The following is a 19,058-nucleotide window of genomic DNA, read 5'->3' on the forward strand; positions in this document are numbered from 1 at the left end:
TGAGGAATTAACTCTTTTGTATATTCATTTCTTGTTCACAAAAAGGTACATGTCACGACTCTCTATACAATTCCCCTTCTAACCTCTCTAGAGCAATCAAGACCAACTTTTATTTCTAAAAGTGGTTAAATGGTCATTTTATAGCCACAATTACACTTCAGCGACAACCCATCGACTTCGCTCGATGAGAAGAGTCTTTGGCTGATGGGGTCTTATTTGTAGGCTTGATTCTTTTGACTTTAATTGTTGTGATTTGGCTTTCATCTTTGCCATATCCTGAACTTGATTATTTGTCTTCGACTTTGCGCACTCTCCTTCGTCGTCATTCTATGAAGACTCCTTCATCCTGAGCACTCCTATGAAAACAACTGCATCTTTGAAGCTGTTTTAGTTAGTACTTGTTAAGCTACTTGGGGGGGGGGGGGGAGGGGGTGAACCCGCAAAAGGTTGATTGGTGGATAAAAAAAAGCCTTGTTGAACAATATTTCATTTGAAATTCAAGGCAAAGTTGCCGATGATAAATGTTGGAGATGGGTTGCAACTGAGATAAAAACAAAAGCTGGCTTATTCTTTTCCCAAAACCCAAAAGAAGCAGTATTATCAACCAAAAATATGAAATTATAGATCACCGTTATTATTTTAGATTAGATTCGAGGAAAGTAGTGGATTCACACAACACCAACAAAGTAATTCTACTATTCTCCCACTTAATCTTGCGTAGTTTTTTTTTTTATTTTTTGGGTTTTCTTTCCCATGGTACTTGTTCCTCTCATGATCTTGCTCCATCCACAATTTCTTGAGCTTAGCCAACAATTTGAAAGTGGGCTTCAACATCTAAATGGCCTTTTCAATTCTACCTCTTCCTGTGCTAGTGTCATGTGAGGACCATGATAGATGTGATTGCCTATTAGCTAGGACGACACATATAGTGCGATGTCCTAGGTCCACATGAACACTTTAATAATAACATTATTCTATATATGCTACTACGGGGTATATATTATTTATCACACATTTTAAAAGTTCCATTAACGTATTACAACATAATACCACATTTGTATCATTTTACTTGCAACACTAATTTTGTGTTATTATTATTGTCATTAGTAACACATTAACAACAACAAGATTTTAGTGTTACAATCCATGTCTGCAGAACATACTTTGTGAAACTATAAAATTTCTTTAGAACACACTGATAAATTTGTTATAAGAGTATGTTACAATATTCTTATATTTGTAGTGGTGTGGGGCTGTTTATATAGATTTAGTTTAGTATTTGCACATACCACTTGTAGTTAAGTCTTTGGTTTTTCTCTTTTGAGTAGTAGGAAGGTGTTTTTAATTTGTTCTCAAAATTGCCACTGTGGTAGTGATTGCTATTTTCAACATATAAAAAGCAAAACCATCCGGTTGTTTAGTTTACCCCAAAAACAAAAAAAAATTCAAGATTTCCCGTCACATCAAATATTGCGGCACATGCATAGAGCATTAAATATAGATAAAAATAAAAACTAATTGCATAGTTTGCCTGTAAGTCTATGATTGGACATTAATTGCCAAATAAAAATAAAAATACTATAATACCCACAACTAAAATTTTTTTGAAACTAAACAAGACCTGAGCCATCAAAAGTAAAAATGTACAAGCCTCAACGATGTTACTGTTGTCGGGACATTCATCAATTAGAGCCTCCACAAACTTGGATCACAAAACCCACTAGCTAGCTACCTACAACACACTGCTCGCAACACCAAGATTAACATCATAATATTCACTCTATATGGAGTAAGTACTTTAACAAGTTACAAATTATGACGGACGGAATGGAACCATGCATCAAGTGTACAAGTACCATTCATTTCTTCTTCTTCTCCAACGACGGTGATGCCTTGGGGAGCGGGAGGACCCTCCTGAGGATCCCGAGAACGCCGCACCTCATCACCACCTTCTCCTTCTCCTCCTCCAGCCGCTGTCGCTGCCGGCTTCTTCCGCCGCGCTCGTCTTCTCGGCTGCGCAGCTGGCTTTGGCTCCTCTCAGCAACGGCGGCAGCTGCCTCGTACACCATTGCTGCTAGCCTGCTGCAGCTAGCTGCTGCGCCCTTGCTTTGTTAGTTCTGATGCTGGGACGCCTGATGCTGGTGAGCTATTTGTATCCTACTGCTAGGCAGGAGCAAGAGAGTGATGCGGCCATGCAAGAGATCGAGGAGGGATCCAGGAAGGTGTGCAGGCTTGGCAGCCACGGAACAACTGTCAGCGGTACGGTCAAAGCCTCAAAGGTACTCCTACGCGTGAGTGTGACACACAGCAAATCGGTGCTATCCTGAGAGGTCATCACGTTCTCAACGAGTGCGCATGGTCACTGTTTATGCAACCTTTTTTTACCGTGCTTTCAGCAGCTTGTCAAGGAAACGTTTTTTTCCTGACCTCTCTACTAAAATGTACTCCTGCCTACTCTACTACCCTATTCGTTTGAACTTATCTGCTGAATCTGCTTTCACAACAAATTAGCGAACAATACTTTGACACATGGCTTTTCACACAAGCGAATGAGCATGTTTCGAGATGGATTTTTCAGGGTTACGTATCTAGCATTTCATCTTTTCATGTGCCCTGCTAGCCGTAGGCTACTAAAGCACGAACAGGAAACTGAACTTGCATACAAATCCATGCTAGGTAAATCTTTGGAAGATGTAGAAACTTCATGGACTTGTGTGCACCTACGGCTTAATTTTTATTCCAAATATAAAAAGTGACGGGAACTTAGAAACTTCATTCTAAATTTCTTATCCAAATTATAAATCATTCTAAATTTCTTGAAAAGTCAGAACATCTCAAGTTTTACCCCCTCATTTCTTACCCAATGGTAAAAAAGTGACGGGAACTAATAGAAAGGCTATATAGGAATTTAGTTTTCGGGACTCATAGGTAAATTCAAATAAAAAAGAGCTATGAAAGGAAGTCAGATTTTTTAGGGGTCTCATGGTAATTTTCTCATTTTCTATGATGCTTTTTACGGATGTGCCTGATTTAAGCGATCACCTAAAAAATGTACATGAAAATTATCTTCTTAAAACATATATGAGAACTTAGAACTAATATTTAGGTTTTAAATAAATTATTTTAAATAAAAAAAATTTTAACTAAAAAAATCATAGATCTCGCGACCTCTATTGGTTCATTTTTGTAAGAGTATATTTTTGGTAGAAACAATTACTCCATTCATTCCCAATTATGTTTTGACATTTTCAGATACAATTTTTTATTGTATATGTTTAAGGAATTTTACCATATATCTAAATATAGTATATACCTAAGTGTATATACATATATAAAAATAAAAATTATGTATCTATAAAGCCCAAAAAAACGTTTTATAATTTGGAATTGTACAAGCGCGACCCAACATCGCCACTGCAGCTGTTGGGCCTATTGGGCCTGCTATGTGGTGTTGATGAATTGGTAGCAGTTCAGTTCTCTCGCCTGTAACCCCGCTGCGTAGCGGCGACCGCCGACCGGCATGAGCACCCGGTCCCCCACCACAACTTGCCGCCGGCGAGCCGCGGTGAGTTCCTTCCCCCCCTTTCCCCTCCAGGCTACTCAAGTCCCGCCTCCTGGCCGCGCTCCACGACCACCTCTTCTTCTTCTTCTACTCCAGAATCCAGATGCCGCCTCCTCGGCTCACCCCGGCTTAACCACCCCACCTTGCAGATCCAGTGGGCGATTCCCTTCCTCTCCGCGTGGGCGAAAGGATCCAGTGAACTACTTCCACACACTCGCTGCTTCTCCCCTGCCCATGGTTAGCCTCTCGAGCTTCTTCTCCTTTCTCAATTAGATAGCGTTTTGGGGCACAAGTGTCGTGTATTGTCGTTTATACCAGTTTACCACCGCGCCGTTGCTTCAAAGTATTGCGTCCCTACCTGCTTTTAGTAGCTTTCTGATTTTTATATGGTATTATTGGGCTGCTAAACCACATGAATTTTCATCCCTGCTTATCTTTCTGTCCTTTGTAAGATGAAATGAAATGATGCTGCGGTATATTGACTGTAATTGTAGCTAGAGAAAATAAGTCCAAATTGAAAAGAACGCATGCTCTCTTTGCCATATTTAACATCACTTAAGAGCGCTGTAATATTAATCTGATCCCATGTTCAGTTTCTGTGTAATCTACAAGCTGTTTCCTGTTGCCGTTTCATTGCATCCTATTGATAGATGCCTACCTATTCATTTGTCTAGTATGATTATTTGGCGATCAGTGGTTCTGTTGTCATTTCATTTAGATGCGTGAATACAATGATATTCCCCACTCCCCTCCAAAAAAAAAGGAAATAGGTAAAAATTTGGATGCATAAGCTAGCAAAGTTGTTGCTATTGCTATTTACTCATATGCAATTTCTGCAGGCTACGCCGCTTATAGCAGGACTTGCAGTTGCAGCAGCTGCTCTTGCCGGTAGATATAGCATCCAAGCTTGGAATGCTTATAAGGCACGGCCTGTAGTTCCAAGGATGCGCAAATTCTATGAAGGTGGCTTTCAACCTACGATGACACGAAGGGAAGCTGCTTTAATCCTTGGTGTCAGGTGCACATTACATAATACCTGTACCACAGTCAATCTGTTTTTGTGTTTCTCTTTCATATCAATAACCTGGTCTCTAGCACAGTTTAAGTTTATGTTAATCTGGCTGTGGATAATCATTTGGGTCTAGAAATGGCAGTGGGGTGAGTGGCTGTTTGACACTTTTAAGAAGTGGCTTCGCAGATTTGCCACTTTGGAGATGGGTTTCACAAAACTGCCACATAGATCATTAGCTCTTTGATGACACTGCCAATATTCACTTTTTATTCATTTTCTGTGTCTTTCCTTATTTCTAACTAACAGGCCTTTGAAATGACCAGCCTAGCTATGTACATGTATTTGGTTGGGCAGGCCGTTAACGTGCCACTAGGAGCTGGCTAGTTCGTGCACTGGCCACTGGTTGGTTGGCCACATGGGTCACTGGCTGGCCTAGTGCGCAGAGAGTCGTGGCCACCAGCACACAGAGTCGGAGCCGCCGACGCTAGCGGAGTTGGAGCCTTAGGAACGCAGGAGGTCGATGCATCTGGCCCAGTCAGGGTTGGGGTGGACGGTGCTTGAGGACTTGGCAATGACGGGTGTCAGGCAGCGCATGCGGAATTGCTTCAGATTATCTGCCCTCAGTTCAACTCTTGTAACTGCATAGGTCAATAGGCCTAAGGGCATTCTGGTTTCAGGTGTCTGAAATTGGAAAAAAACCAAAAATAAAAGAAAAATAAGTAAAAGAGGGGAAATGACAAGCTAATCAAGTTGTTAACATTCTAGGGGCCTTTTGGTAGAGCTCCTCTTGCTCCAGATTCTGTGGAAGCTGATTCTAAGTGATCTGAAAATGTTTCTCTATGATTCTCTAGGATAAACTCTATGCATACAGTGATTATGCGTGGAGTGAATCAGGGGAAGCTGCCTTTTCAGTTCCCAACCCCCTAATTCATTTTAGAGAACCACTTCACAGAATTAACATAATTAAACAAAAAAAATGAAACAGTCCATGGTACACAGTAAACCACAGTACACATCCTTATCTTAAATCTATTTTATTGTTTTATTAGGGTGCCTCGTTAATTTCCAACTGTATAAATTGCAAAAAAGCATAGCGAACTTTACTTTTCCAAGTAAGGAGTAATGTTGGAATATAAGGCATTTTCATATTTATTTTAATCCGTAAAAAAGACGCAATAAAAGGGATAATTACGACATGAATTATTTGAGAAAAACAATTCATGACAAATATAAAAAGGATGACTATCAATTTGCAGAAGCAAATTAAGAAGACAGAACATACAACTAATATCATTTTATTTATGTGAATCATCATAGCTGTGCGCAAGGTATCCTCAATAACCGAAACAAAGATGAGTACAGAAATATATGGTACCAGTAAAATATTATTCACATGATCATCCAAGCAAAACATGTAGGATAATAGCAAAATGCTACCCAGGAACATCATGATATTAACAGTGAAATTAATAATAGGATGAAGGAGATTATACCCTGCGGCAGAACCGCTCGCACCGGGAAAAGTCATGGTGGTGCTTTGTCGTTGTAGTCGTCCCGCTCGATGCAGTGCAGAAAAGGTTGCCGTGTAGTCGCCGCAGAATCACTAGCGAGTAGTCGCGTCGCCAACGACACTCCCCAAAAACGTAATCGCCCGTCCTCACCCGAGCAGATGAAGCGCACGACGGAGACGCGTTCCGGAGGCCTACTCTTCCATCTCTGGTGCTCGCCGGAGATGGAACGGAAAGGACTTGCGCAACAGGATGTGGTTTTTGCTTCACTTAAGAACCGAGAGAGTGCGGGTCCTTTTATATAGGCAAGCGGAAGGAGGAAGGCCAGGCGCGGAACCAGAAAGGTCGCGACTCTTTGCGGTGGAGGGAGTTACCAGAAACTCCTCTCAATCAAAACCATGAAGGCAGGAGTTACGGGAGTTACCAGAAACTCCTCTCAATCAAAACCATGAAGCCAGGAGTTACGGGAGTTACCAGAAACTCCTCTCAATGAAAACCATGAAGGCAGGAGTTACGGGAGTTACCAGAAACTCCTCTCAATCAAAACTATGAAGCCAGGAGTTACGGGAGTTACCAGAAACTCCTCTCAATGAAAACCATGAAGGCAGGAGTTACGGGAGTTACCAGAAACTCCTCTCAATCATGATCATGAAGGTAGGAGTTACAAGATTAAAGGCCTCTCCCGCCCGTCCGCTCGCTCGCTGCCTGCCTCGCCATGCCACACCATGCCGTCTCTCGGTTAAATTCCCATACGGTACAAAACAAATTACTGCACACATAAGGACCATAGAGTTTAATAGATATTATTAAATTAATGGTCTAGGCCCATAATATCCAACAATCCCCACCAAACTCTAGGGTACACAATTTGAAGTTCTCAAATACCACATTCCTTTTATATACCAGTGTTTCGATGGAGACTGTTAAGTTGAACATCCATCTAGAAGACTAGCTACACTCAGCCACAACTGAACAATGGACAGAACCTTGAATTGACAGTTTTGTGTGAGATGAGTTTCGCAAAGCCTCTTAACTGATACTATGCTGCCAAGTGCCTTCCCTCTGTTTGAAGCATATAAGTCACACTTCGGGACCTTTTCATGAGCATCTAGAGAATACCCACATCTCATAGATTGTGACTAGCAATCGAGCTCATATAGGTGTGTTCCTTATAGGATGTTCTGTAGGACAACATACACGCTATACAAAGCCGCTCGGATCACATTAAGAACTTAATCAACCTGCCTTACAGTACTGGAGAGACGGTGCATCTCCAACGAGCTGAGTTATAGTCTAAGGGGTCTCTCCCTCAGTCAGTCAACAACTTGTTTCACCATCCTAATTCATGGGATCTCCAATCACATAGGACAGGTTACTACTGTTGCTGGCTCTACGTGGGTCTCAAACCCAACTCCCTCGACGCGCCTTCTATCACATTTCGTGACAGACCCTTAGTGAATTGATCTGCCAGATTGTTTGATGTATGGACATAGTCCAAGCTAATTACTCCGGAGTTTCTCAATTTTCTGACAGTCTTCAAACGCCATTTCACATGCTTTGTGGACTTCATGTTATCCTTAGAACTGTTTACCTTTGTAATCACAGTTTGGTTATCACAGTTCATAGAAATTGCCGGGATTGGTTTCTCAACAATCGGCAAGTCCATCAGGAGATCTCGAAGCCACTCAGCCTCAGCGCTAGCAGTATCCAATGCGGTCAGTTCTGCTTCCATTGTAGACTTCGTTAAGATAGTCTGCTTGCAAGACTTCCAAGAAACAGCACCACCTCCAAATAGGAACACATATCCACTCGTGGCATAAAGCTGATCCGCATCAGAAATCCAATTAGCATCACAATAACCCTCTAGTACCCTTGGGTACCCAGAAAAGTAAATACCATAACTCATTGTCCCTTTCAAGTAGCGCAACACTCTTTCAAGAGCGTTCCAGTGACTATCTCCCGGATTTGACACAAACTGGCTTAATTTGCTCACAGCAAATGAGATATCAGGCCTGGTTGCGCTAGCTAGGTACATGAGAGAGCCAATTATCTGTGAATATCTCAATTGGTCTCTTGCAATTCTGCGATTCTTTCTCAAATGAACGCTTGGATCATACGGGGTAGGAGCAGGCGTACACTCACTGTACCCAAATCGGTTCAAGACCTTTTCCACATAGTGGGACTGCATAAGAGTTACCCCACCATTTCCTTCCTCCCGTGAAAGCTTAATGTTAAGAATGACATCAGCCTCACCCAAGTCTTTCATCTCAAAATTGTTTGACAAAAAATCTTTTACTTCTTTGATCACATTTAAATTGTTGCCAAATATTAATATATCATCCACATATAAGCACAGTATCACACCATCACCACCACCAAACCGATAGTATACACATTTATCAGCTTCATTCACAGCAAAGCCGGCTGATGTTAAAGTTTTGTCAAACTTCTCATGCCACTGCTTTGGGGCTTGCTTTAGGCCGTACAAGGACTTCAATAACTTACAAACCTTACCCTCCTGACCATTTGCAATGAACCCATCGGGCTGATCCATGTAGATCTCTTCCTCAAGCTCTCCATTTAAGAAAGCTGTCTTAACATCCATCTAATGAATGAGAAAACCATGTGAGGCAGCCAGGGATAGCAACACACGAATGGTCGTCAGTCGGGCAACAGGTGAGTAAGTGTCAAAATAATCTTCACCTTCCTTCTGGGTATAGCCCTTAGCAACAAGCCTTGCCTTGTACTTCTCAATTGTACCATCAGGCCTCAGCTTCTTTTTAAACACCCATTTGCAGCCCACAGGCTTGCAACCAAATGGACGGTCAACCACTTCCCACGTCCCATTGGACATAATAGAATCCATCTCACTTTGCACTGCCTCTTTCCACATATCAGAATCAGAAGAGGAATATGTCTCAGAAATGGTTGTGGGAGTGTCATCCACGAGGTATATAATAAAGTCTTCTCCAAAGGATTTAGCAACTCTTTGCCTCTTACTTCTTCGAGTGACAGTATTATCAGCCTCCTCAGAATTTTGCTCAAGCTAATGGGTGTTGTCATCAGCGTGTATATTTGAATCATGAGATTCAGGAACAGAGTCATGACTAGACACGCTAGGTGCTCCTATTTTCATAGGAAATTCATTCTCAAAGAACGTGGCATCTCTAGACTCCATGACCGTCCCAACAGCCATATCAGGAGCATTAGAGTTTATTATTAAAAACCGATAGCCCACACTATGAATGGCATAGCCGAGGAAAACACAATCTACAGTTTTCGGTCCAAGCTTTCGCTTTTTGTTTATTGGCACGTTCACTTTGGCCAAACAACCCCAAACGCGAAGATAAGAAATATTTAATCTCTTTTTCTCCCATTCCTCAAATGGAGTAATTTCTTTGTTCTTCGTGGGCACTCTATTTAGGACATGATTCGCAGTTAGAATTGCCTCACCCCACCATTCCTTAGATAAACCAGCAGTCTCCAACATGGCATTCACCAAATCAGTTAGAGTGCGGTTCTTTCTCTCAGCAATCCCATTGGATTGAGGTGAATATGGAGGTGTCCTCTCATGGATTATACCGTGGACCGCGCAGAACTCAGAAATTTCAGTAGAGAAATATTCTCCCCCGCGATCGGACCTCAACCGTTTGATTTTCTTCTCAAGTTGATTCTCAACCTCAGCTTTAAAGGTTTTAAAATATTGCAACGCCTCATCTTTTGTTTTAATTAGGTACACATAACAGTGTCGAGTGCAATCATCTATGAACGTTATGAAATATCTCTTACCACCTTTTGTTAAAATTCCGTTCATTTCACAAATATCGGAATGGATGAGTTCAAGTGGTGCCAACTCTCTCGCCACAGCAGCCTTGTGAGGCTTGCGAGGTTGTTTTGCCTCAACGCATGTATGGCACTTTGAATTTTTGGCAACATCAAATTTAGGAATTAAATTTAAATTAGCTAAGCGAGACATGCAGCCAAAATTAATATGACATAATCGAGAATGCCAAACATTCATCTCAACATTAACGTTATTAACCACATTGTTCACAGCAAGAGGTAAAGTGTCAACTAGCGACAAGCGGAACAAGCCTCCGCTTTCATAGCCTTTTCCAACAAAGGTTCCATACTTTGACATTACACATTTATTAGACTCAAACACAAGTTTAAAGCCATCACGACACAACAAAGAGCCACTAATCAGATTTTTCCTTATGGAGGGGACATGATGCACGTTCTTGAGTTGCACGGTCTTCCCTGAAGTAAGCTTCAGATCCACCGTACCAACACCATGAACACCAGCACGCGCACCATTCCCCATCAGCAAGGCTCCACTCCTCCCGACCTGGTAACAGGAAAACAAGGACTTATCAGCACACACATGTATATTTGCACCTGTATCAACCCACCAATCTGGTGAGGAACAAACTGAAAATGCAGATAAATTGCCATACCCAGAAGCACCTGCATCAGTCTCAATGGTGTTAGCTGTCTTCACCTTTGGTGGGGGCTTCCATTTAGCCTCAGGACACTCTCTGGAGAAGTGCCCATTGTTCCCCCAGGTGAAGCAAGTCATCTTCGCCTTGTCAAATCCCATCTTCTTGTTGTTACCTTTCTTGAAGGAAGTAGTGGATTTCTGCTTAAGCTCCTGCTGGGGCTTCTTCCTCTGTGGTTTAGGACGAAACTTTTGCACCACGTGTGCACTAGTAGTCGCCTCACCGTTCCCGCTCTTTCCCTTCCCCTTGACATCCTTTGCTCTAGCCTTGTCCTCGACATCAAGACTGCCAACCAACAAGTTCAGCAATACTAAACTGCTGCCTCTTGTGCTTCAAGGTAGTAGCAAAATCAGTCCAGGAATGTGGCAGCTTAGCAATAATGCAGCCTGCCACAAACCTGTCAGGGAGAGGACATCCGTACAGCTCTAATTCTTTCACCAATCCCTGTACCTCATGAGCCTGTTTGACTACAGAACGGTTATCAACCATCTTGTAGTCATGGAACTGCTCCATGATATACAGCTCAGAACCAGCGTCAAAAAGACCGTACCGGGCCTCAAGAGCCTCCCACACAGCTCTGCCCGACGGGAGTGGTATGTAGGCATCAACCAGCGAATCATGGATGATGCTCAACAGTGCAGCCTTGCACATAGTCTCAGCATGTCCCCAGGCCTCCTCATCCTGCTCGGATCTCACACCGGCAGGCAGCTCCTGGAGCACATGACCACAACGTATGGCTGACAACCACAGAAGGGCTTTCTCACGCCACCTCTTGTAGTGAGTGCCCTCAAATGGCGTAGGCTTTAGCATGCCCGCAAAGCCAACAGATGAAAATGACCTGAAATTACGTTTTTGGATTGTTGGAATATAAGGCATTTTCATATTTATTTTAATCCATAAAAAAGACGCAATAAAAGGGATAATTACGACATGAATTATTTGAGAAAAACAATTCATGACAAATATAAAAAGGATGACTATCAATTTGCAGAAGCAAATTAAGAAGACAAAACATACAACTAATATCATTTTATTTATGTGAATCATCATAGCTGTGCGCAAGGTATCCTCAATAACCGAAACAAAGATGAGTACAGAAATATATGGTACCAGTAAAATATTATTCACATGATCATCCAAGCAAAACATGTAGGATAATAGCAAAATGCTATCCAGGAACATCATGATATTAACAGTGAAATTAATAATAGGATGAAGGAGATTATACCCTGCGGCAGAACCGCTCGCACCGGGAAAAGTCATGGTGGTGCTTTGTCGTTGTAGTCGTCCCGCTCGATGCAGTGCAGAAAAGGTTGCCGTGTAGTCGCCGCAGAATCACCAGCGAGTAGTCGTGTCGCCAACGACACTCCCCAAAAACGTAACCGCCCGTCCTCACCCGAGCAGATGAAGCGCACGACGGAGACGCGTTCCGGAGGCCTACTCTTCCATCTCTGGTGCTCGCCGGAGATGGAACGGAAAGGACTCGCGCAACAGGATGTGGTTTTTGCTTCACTTAAGAACCGAGAGAGTGCGGGTCCTTTTATAGGCAAGCGGAAGGAGGAAGGCCAGGCGCGGAACAGAAAGATCGCGACTCTTTGCGGTGGAGGAGACAGAAACAGACAGGTTACCAGAAACTCCTCTCAATCAAAACCATGAAGGCAGGAGTTACGGGAGTTACCAGAAACTCCTCTCAATCAAAACCATGAAGCCAGAAGTTACGGGAGTTACCAGAAACTCCTCTCAATGAAAACCATGAAGACAGGAGTTACGGGAGTTACCAGAAACTCCTCTCAATCAAAACCATGAAGCCAGGAGTTACGGGAGTTACCAGAAACTCCTCTCAATGAAAACCATGAAGGCAGGAGTTACGGGAGTTACCAGAAACTCCTCTCAATCATGATTATGAAGGTAGGAGTTACAAGATTAAAGGCCTCTCCCGCCCGCCCGTCCGCTCGCTGCCTGCCTGCCTCGCCATGCCACACCATGCCGTCTCTCGGTTAAATTCCCATACGGTACAAAACAAATTACTGCACACGTAAGGACCATAGAGTTTAATAGATATTATTAAATTAATGGTCTAGGCCCATAATATCCAACAAGTAATCCTAATGGGAAGTTTTTATAATAACGAATGCAACACCTAGCTTTGTACAGTTACGGGTTGAGAGTCAAGATTCTACCATTCAGGATATGTAATGTAGTAGAGGGCTTGATTAGCAACTAAAGCATTAAGAACTAATGTACAAGGGGAGGAGCAAGAGTAGAGGTCAAAGTGACAGGAGGAACAAACTCGCAGGGTTAGATAAGATAAGCAGCACAGCAGTGGTATGTGGGATGAGAACATCTAGGGTTAAGCTTGCCTTACTCTTGTCCTTAAATATAAAGGCTAATAGCATATATGTGACAAAGATGCTGCCCCACATTTTAGAGACCAAATCACATGATGTCGTGCATAGCTATCTTATGAGTTATGACCTTACAGGTACATTGAGATAGTGAGATGGGATATACGGTATTGCAGTGTTCATGTATCACCTCCGTGGCCCCTTCTAGATGGCTAGATGTGGGTTAGTTTGTCACTAGAGGTCCTTTGCATATGAAGTTTAAACATCCACAATTGGGCAATGTCTGTAGAGCTGCCCATTTTGTCATCAGCCGTGAGCATGCAATGTTGAATATACATAGCTTCAGAGCAACTATATTGGTATTATTTCAAGAGTTTTGATTCCCAAACTAATTAAATGTAGCCCAGTTAAAATATCCCCTTGAAAATTCAGGCTCACCTTGCAACAATTGTTTTGCTTGTTTTTTCCACTTTACCCCCAAAAAATACTCCCTCCTTTTGCTCAAATATGAAAGGTTTGGAATGTCATATCAGCTGTACTTGATGTGAACATACTGAACTGAATGTTGCATTGCATTAACTCTTCCAAATGAATGGAGTTTACATATGTGCCCGTCTGATCAATTCTTGCATCTGTATGAGTGTCACTTCTTTGCGATTCAATTTTCGTTTGTACCTTATAATTCGGGTTGCGTTATGTTCTGTCTTGATTCAGCGGCCCTCTGTTTACGTTGATGGCTTCAGGGAAACTGCCAATGCAGAGAAGGTCAAAGAAGCACACAAGAGGGTGATGGTGGCCAATCATCCAGATGCGGGTGGAAGTCATTACCTTGCTTCAAAGATTAACGAGGCGAAGGATATATTGACAGGGAAAACAAAAGGAGGTGGATCGGCCTTTTGATTGGAAAATGGACATGTCCTTCCACTGAAAGGACAATTTTGTACCTCCAGACTCGCGTTTTAGAAGATAGACAGAAATCTTTCTGCTACAAAAATTTGTGGACAAAAACGTAGTGGACCTTTTTGGAGTAGGCTATTCACTGCTTAATAAAGCTCGGTTCAAGCCTGAATCAATGATGTAACTGCTGTACATGGTAAAGTGTCCTTTGTCACTTGTATTTTGAGAACATCACTACACGCTTCTTTCAGAACTAACAGCCTCATGTCGTGGGCTGATTTATTTTCTTTGGACATTGCTGCTAATTGAGTCTCCTGTCCTTCCTTTTCCTTTTTTTTTTGGGTTATGGTGTTCTTCGTGTCGTGGATGCTCTTATGCTTGTTTTTGCCTTTGATTGCAATTTTGTAGTACAAATTGGATGGAATCCCGAGATTCACCAAGAAAAATTATCATGAACTGCCTTTTATTTATAATTCGGCCGATGAGTTACCTTTCTGGGTACCACAACAGTGAGCTCCTGAACCCAATTCAGAGATGGAGTTCTTGTTACTTGCACTGGTTCTACTGCATCCATGGGGATGGAGGTTCTTTGTGTTGTACTCTCTCCATCCCAAGTTATAAGTTATTATAGAATCTTGAAGAGAAGCATCTCAAGTTTGAACAAAATTATACAAAAAAATTACAAAAGTTCATGATGTCAAAAAGGTACAAAAATTTGCAAAAATTCATGACATCAAAAAGATATTACTATAAAAATATAATTAATGAATGACCTAATGATACTGAGTTGGTATCATAAGTGTTATTATTTTATCATATAAATTTAGTCAAACTTTAGATGCTTCGACTCTCCAAAATTCTTGGAATGACTTATAATTAGTAGGCAACGGATCTAACCTTCATTCTAAACTATAAGACTCTTTGACTGTTCCGTATACACTATGTCTAGATACATAGTAGAAGTAATGTATGTAGAAAAGCAAAAAATATCTTGTAATTTTAAATGGGGTTTTTGTGATGAGTCACGCAGGTTGGTGTGCTATGAATAGGTTAATCGTTGGCTTAGGTTAGTTTAGTACTATGTATGCATAATTATTAATACTCCTATTTGGTAACAAATGATAATATCCACGTGTCCAGGCCACCTTGCTAACTGTACTTAGACCTCACGTCCCTTTCCTTTTCGAGAATAAGGCAGCAGTTCCTGCCGACAGTATAAGCTAGCTGGTTCATCGTGGCTGCAACTGCAAGGAAGGAATGTTGATCTGTTGATGGCACGCCATCAGGTTTTCAGGTCTTATTAGTCGAGGATGGCGGTATCGACGTGAAGCCCATCAACGCTCACCTGCCGTCGGCAACCTCCATCCATTGTTTGGTTGTGTTCACAGTTAACAAGTCACAAATAATCACCATTCTTTCTTTCTTTTTTGGCATGGATACTTTCTTCATCAAGCTGCTGCTCTGTAATCTAGTAGTCTGTAAAAGTAAAACCAACAGGTCCTTCTTCTTCTAGTCATGGCGTCATCAGTTTCTCGATACAAGTAACCTCTTTCTTTTTTTCTTCACCACCACTATCACATGGCTGTAAGTTGGAACTAGTACCACCAAGTGTACTGTCTTCTCTTGGCAATCCCATTTGGACTTCAGTTTAGCATTTTCACACGTCCTTTGATGTAGCCCTCATCAGGTCTAGGATACTGGATCCTGCATGGGGGAGCACTAACCGTGCTGCTGCTCCAACGAATAGATTACTCATCCTGAGGTCATCTCTGCCTGGAGATCCGGGAAGAAGCATAGAAGAATCTCATCTCATTAATTGCCGGCTTACAACCTATGTTGACTTTCAGAAATTCTGTGATTTGCTTAATATAAAACCGTCAGAACTGTCGGTCCGCAACCTTCAACCACCACTGGACCGTCTGATGCATAATCGAACGGTTCCCGGTTCATCAGAACATATTTACAAGTGCAGTTGTCGGTAGTCAGTACTGAGCAGCCACTTCTCACCTGCAGTCAAAAATCCTCTTTTGCAGTAAGTCTGCAAGTGCAAGTCAATGCCACATTGTCATCTTGTTGGTTAAATTGATAGATTGATTCCGTGGCTCAACATTTTAAAAACAAAATAGGCTACTATTTCAAGATCATGTGCATTGGCATATGAATAGCATGGAGAGTCACCTCAAAGGCTCAGCTGTAGCCTCTCCTTACCAGTGACCTCCAAGCACAAGAAGCAGCTCTGCAAAGCCCTGCCAGTCCCAAACCCAAGAAAGCCAAGAAAGAAGCTCTAGCTCCACCCCCAGCTCATTCACATTTCTGCAGCAAACAAGGCCAAGATCCTGCAAGCAGCAAGCAGAGGAATTGAAGGAGTATCATACAGTTAACAAGAGTAAGTGCACCCTTCACAGAGGTAGGAGAGATGGATGGGAGCAAGTACAGATCAAAGGGCTATGCAATGGCCAATGCCGGCAGGAAGCTCCCCTACGTTTTCCTGCTGCTGGTGGCCCTTGCAGCCGGCGTGCTGAGCATCGTTGTCCTGCAGAAGGTGAGGGAGCAGCGCGTCTTTGCTGGGCGTCTCCAGGAACGTGACCGGCAGCTTGTCTCCGTTCGGATCCTTCTCCAGGTATGGTCATGGTCATGGATCACCCACCCCTTCTACTTCCAGTTGCCTGCAAGTGTCATTTTCCTCAGTCTAGTTTGTTTCAAGAAACAAAGCAGAAAACCAGATTTCCAGAAGAGCGCATAGCATCTTAAAAAAAAAGAAAAGAAAAAAAAGAGTGTAGCAGATCAGAAGCTGCTATTAGTTGTTATTGTCTGCATGTTGGTACCACAAAGTGACACAATTCAATGTATTTGTACAACACTGACATAATGTTAAGAATTAGTACTTCAGGATTTGCTTACCTCTAAAGGGTTTTATAAAAGGACGACAACTAGATAGTCAGTTTGATCTCAAAATTTTGAATATATCAAAAAGAAAAATAATGAGAGAGAGAGAACATCTCATTTGTAGCAAAAAAAAAAAGGGAAAAGAAAAAACTGGCCATTTTTCCAGCTTTAACTAGGTTTTTGGAGTTATTACTTGTGAATGTAGTTCCAAAACCAAAGAATCTCTTATTTTTACCCTGTAGTGAAGCTATATTATGCTTGTTTGTAGGCATTTTATATAGTATGACATCTGTAGCTAACAGGCAAAGAACTTGGATTTCGTAGCCACCCTGTTACATGCGCTACACAACCTTTCTCTGTAGCAGATATGGAATATGCGAAAAATTCAAGAAAATTAACTAACTGAATATTGCTGCTTCATTATTCTCAGAAAGAGAAGGCAATTAACAAAGAGATGAAGAGGAAGGTGGAAGAAATGAAAGCAACAACATCTTCACTTAGAACTCAGAAGATAGACCAGAAAACCAAACTCAAGGGACTGGAAACCACAGTTGCAAATCTTAAGAAGACTCAAAAAGATCTGGAAGCAGCTCTCGCAGAAAAAGATAACCGCATCAATCAAATGGAAGAGGCAGCCACAAATCTCAAGAAGGCTAGAAAACAACTGGAGGCAACTCTCACGGAGAAAGACAGACACATCAAACACATGGAAGAGAAGACCAAAATTGCTACCAACACTCAAAAAGAGTTGGAAGCAGCTCTCTCGGAGAAAAACAGCCGCATCAGACAAATGGAAGAGAAAGCCACAGGTTCAAACGCTGACCAGATGGCAGCTCTGATGGAAATCCTGCAACGGAAGGAGGCCGAACTCGAAGAGATCAAGACCAGGTTCCAAGATTTCAAGAAACCAGAAAGAGCTGAGGTGAATAGCAAGAGCACTCCTATGCAGATGAACAATACAAGCACAACACCAAACGCCGTGCTAGTAACAAAGGCTACGAACTCAAGCAGTGTGGCTCTTCCCATCAAATCTGATGAAAAGAGATCTGCCAATTCCACAGCAGTAGGAAATGCCAAACCTGAAGAAAAGAGATCTGCCAATTCCACAGCAGTAGGAAATGCCAAACCTGAAGAAAAGAGATCTGCCAATTCCACAGCAGTAGGAAATGCCAAACCTGAAGAAAAGAGATCTGCCAATTCCACAGCAGTAGGAATTGCCAAACCTGAAGAAAAGAGATCTGCCAATACCACAGTAGCAGAAAGTAAGCGCACAATACAGAGATCTTTGGAAGAAAAGCCGGTGAAGTCCACAACTAGTATGGAAGATGATGGCATACAAGGAAACTTAAATGATTTTGATGACGATATAGATTTTGATGATATTTATGGAGAAAGTCATTCAAAAAAATCTGGATCTCCTCGGAGGAACAAAATGGATGGCATTGGACAGTCTGAGAACTCCCTAGATCAGGACAGTGATAGGGTCCGATATAATAGACTGCTGGAGAAGGAACACAAAACCAAGAAGAACAACGCTCAGGGTACCTTGGAGAAGATCTCCAAAGATAACTCAATTGGTGCCAGCCATACTGAATCCAAAAAGGCAGTGGAAGGGATGACCGGTGCTGCTGGTGTGAAGCCTAACATTAAGATAGCAGTAAACAGCGATGAGGCAAAGCAGCAAAACAGCAAGCAGAAAAGGAAAAGGTCTAAGTCCAAAAACAAGAAGATGGCCGATATTGCAGTTGCTAATGTTGGTGGTGCATTCGCTAAACAAAGGACACCGGATGGCACATCTGTCTCAAAGTAAGTTTTCAGACTTACAAAAGGTTGAAAAGAGAACCTCTTGGATTGTTGGATAATGGATAAGAAGAGCAATTCTTTGGTATGCTCAGACACAATGGACAGAATGAAGGCAGAATTTCATTGCATACGGAAAATGAAGGCGGGTAGTAGCTGAGAAGATAAAGGCGTCGACTTTAGGTTATAGCAGCAGATGACTTCATTTCTACAATACTATGATTTGTTTTATTCTATAAAGCAATTTTGAATTTAGCTGTTCACAATTTTTTGCAACAGTGTTCTATTTTCTCTTCTCTTCTCAACATTGTAAACTCATGCTGAACACTACAGTAATGTGAAATGCAACAGTGAGTCCTGCAAGCAAGTATAGTGAGTGAGTCCATGAGCCAGCCTCACACCCACACAGAGCAACATGGTACCTCAAAAACTACAAATGCAGAGATACTGGTATAATGATATGTGCATTCAGACTAGACTAGATCAGCACAGCACAAATGAAGTAAGGTTAGATCCAACTGGCAAATGCCGTAGGAGCGAGGGAAGCCC

The 19,058-nt window shown here is 42.1% G+C and overlaps 2 protein-coding genes and 1 long non-coding RNA gene across 4 annotated transcripts; 2 read left to right on the plus strand and 1 right to left on the minus strand.

Annotated features, from left to right (window-relative positions):
* On the minus strand, window positions 1–2,107 carry LOC110437144. The gene is made up of 2 exons (XR_002455277.1): window positions 1,857–2,107; window positions 1–368 (listed from the first exon to the last, which is right to left on the minus strand). It is a non-coding gene; the product is annotated as an uncharacterized LOC110437144 (long non-coding RNA).
* On the plus strand, window positions 3,429–14,128 carry LOC110436961 (mitochondrial import inner membrane translocase subunit TIM14-1-like). Its single transcript, XM_021464811.1, has 4 exons — window positions 3,429–3,565; window positions 3,712–3,799; window positions 4,402–4,580; window positions 13,670–14,128. Exons 2-4 carry the CDS (start codon window positions 3,797–3,799, stop codon window positions 13,824–13,826), a joined length of 339 nt encoding a protein of 112 aa, XP_021320486.1. The 5' UTR covers window positions 3,429–3,565; window positions 3,712–3,796; the 3' UTR covers window positions 13,827–14,128.
* LOC8080904 (peptidoglycan DL-endopeptidase CwlO) lies at window positions 15,710–18,881 on the plus strand. Of its 2 annotated transcripts, XM_021464810.1 has the most exons (3): window positions 15,710–16,443; window positions 17,140–17,753; window positions 17,802–18,881. In XM_021464810.1, the coding sequence occupies exons 1-3, from the start codon at window positions 16,240–16,242 to the stop codon at window positions 18,517–18,519; spliced, it is 1,536 nt and encodes a 511-aa protein (XP_021320485.1). In that variant the 5' UTR covers window positions 15,710–16,239; the 3' UTR covers window positions 18,520–18,881. The 2 variants fall into 2 exon arrangements, with proteins under 2 accessions (XP_021320485.1, XP_002443947.1); XM_002443902.2 differs by having other exon boundaries at window positions 15,713–16,443; window positions 17,140–18,881.

Source organism: Sorghum bicolor, chromosome 7 (genome assembly GCF_000003195.3).
Source record: "Sorghum bicolor cultivar BTx623 chromosome 7, Sorghum_bicolor_NCBIv3, whole genome shotgun sequence".
Taxonomy (NCBI): Eukaryota; Viridiplantae; Streptophyta; class Magnoliopsida; order Poales; family Poaceae; genus Sorghum; species Sorghum bicolor.

Coding starts and splice junctions, on each gene's coding strand:
- LOC110436961 (XM_021464811.1), top strand. Junction 4,581..13,669: donor GCTTTAATCCTTGGTGTCAG/GTGCACATTACA, acceptor TGATGGCTTCAG/GGAAACTGCCAATGCAGAGA.
- LOC8080904 (XM_002443902.2), top strand. CDS start 16,240: ATGGATGGGAGCAAGTACAGATCAAAGGGCTATGCAATGGCCAATGCC. Junction 16,444..17,139: donor CCGTTCGGATCCTTCTCCAG/GTATGGTCATGG, acceptor CATTATTCTCAG/AAAGAGAAGGCAATTAACAA.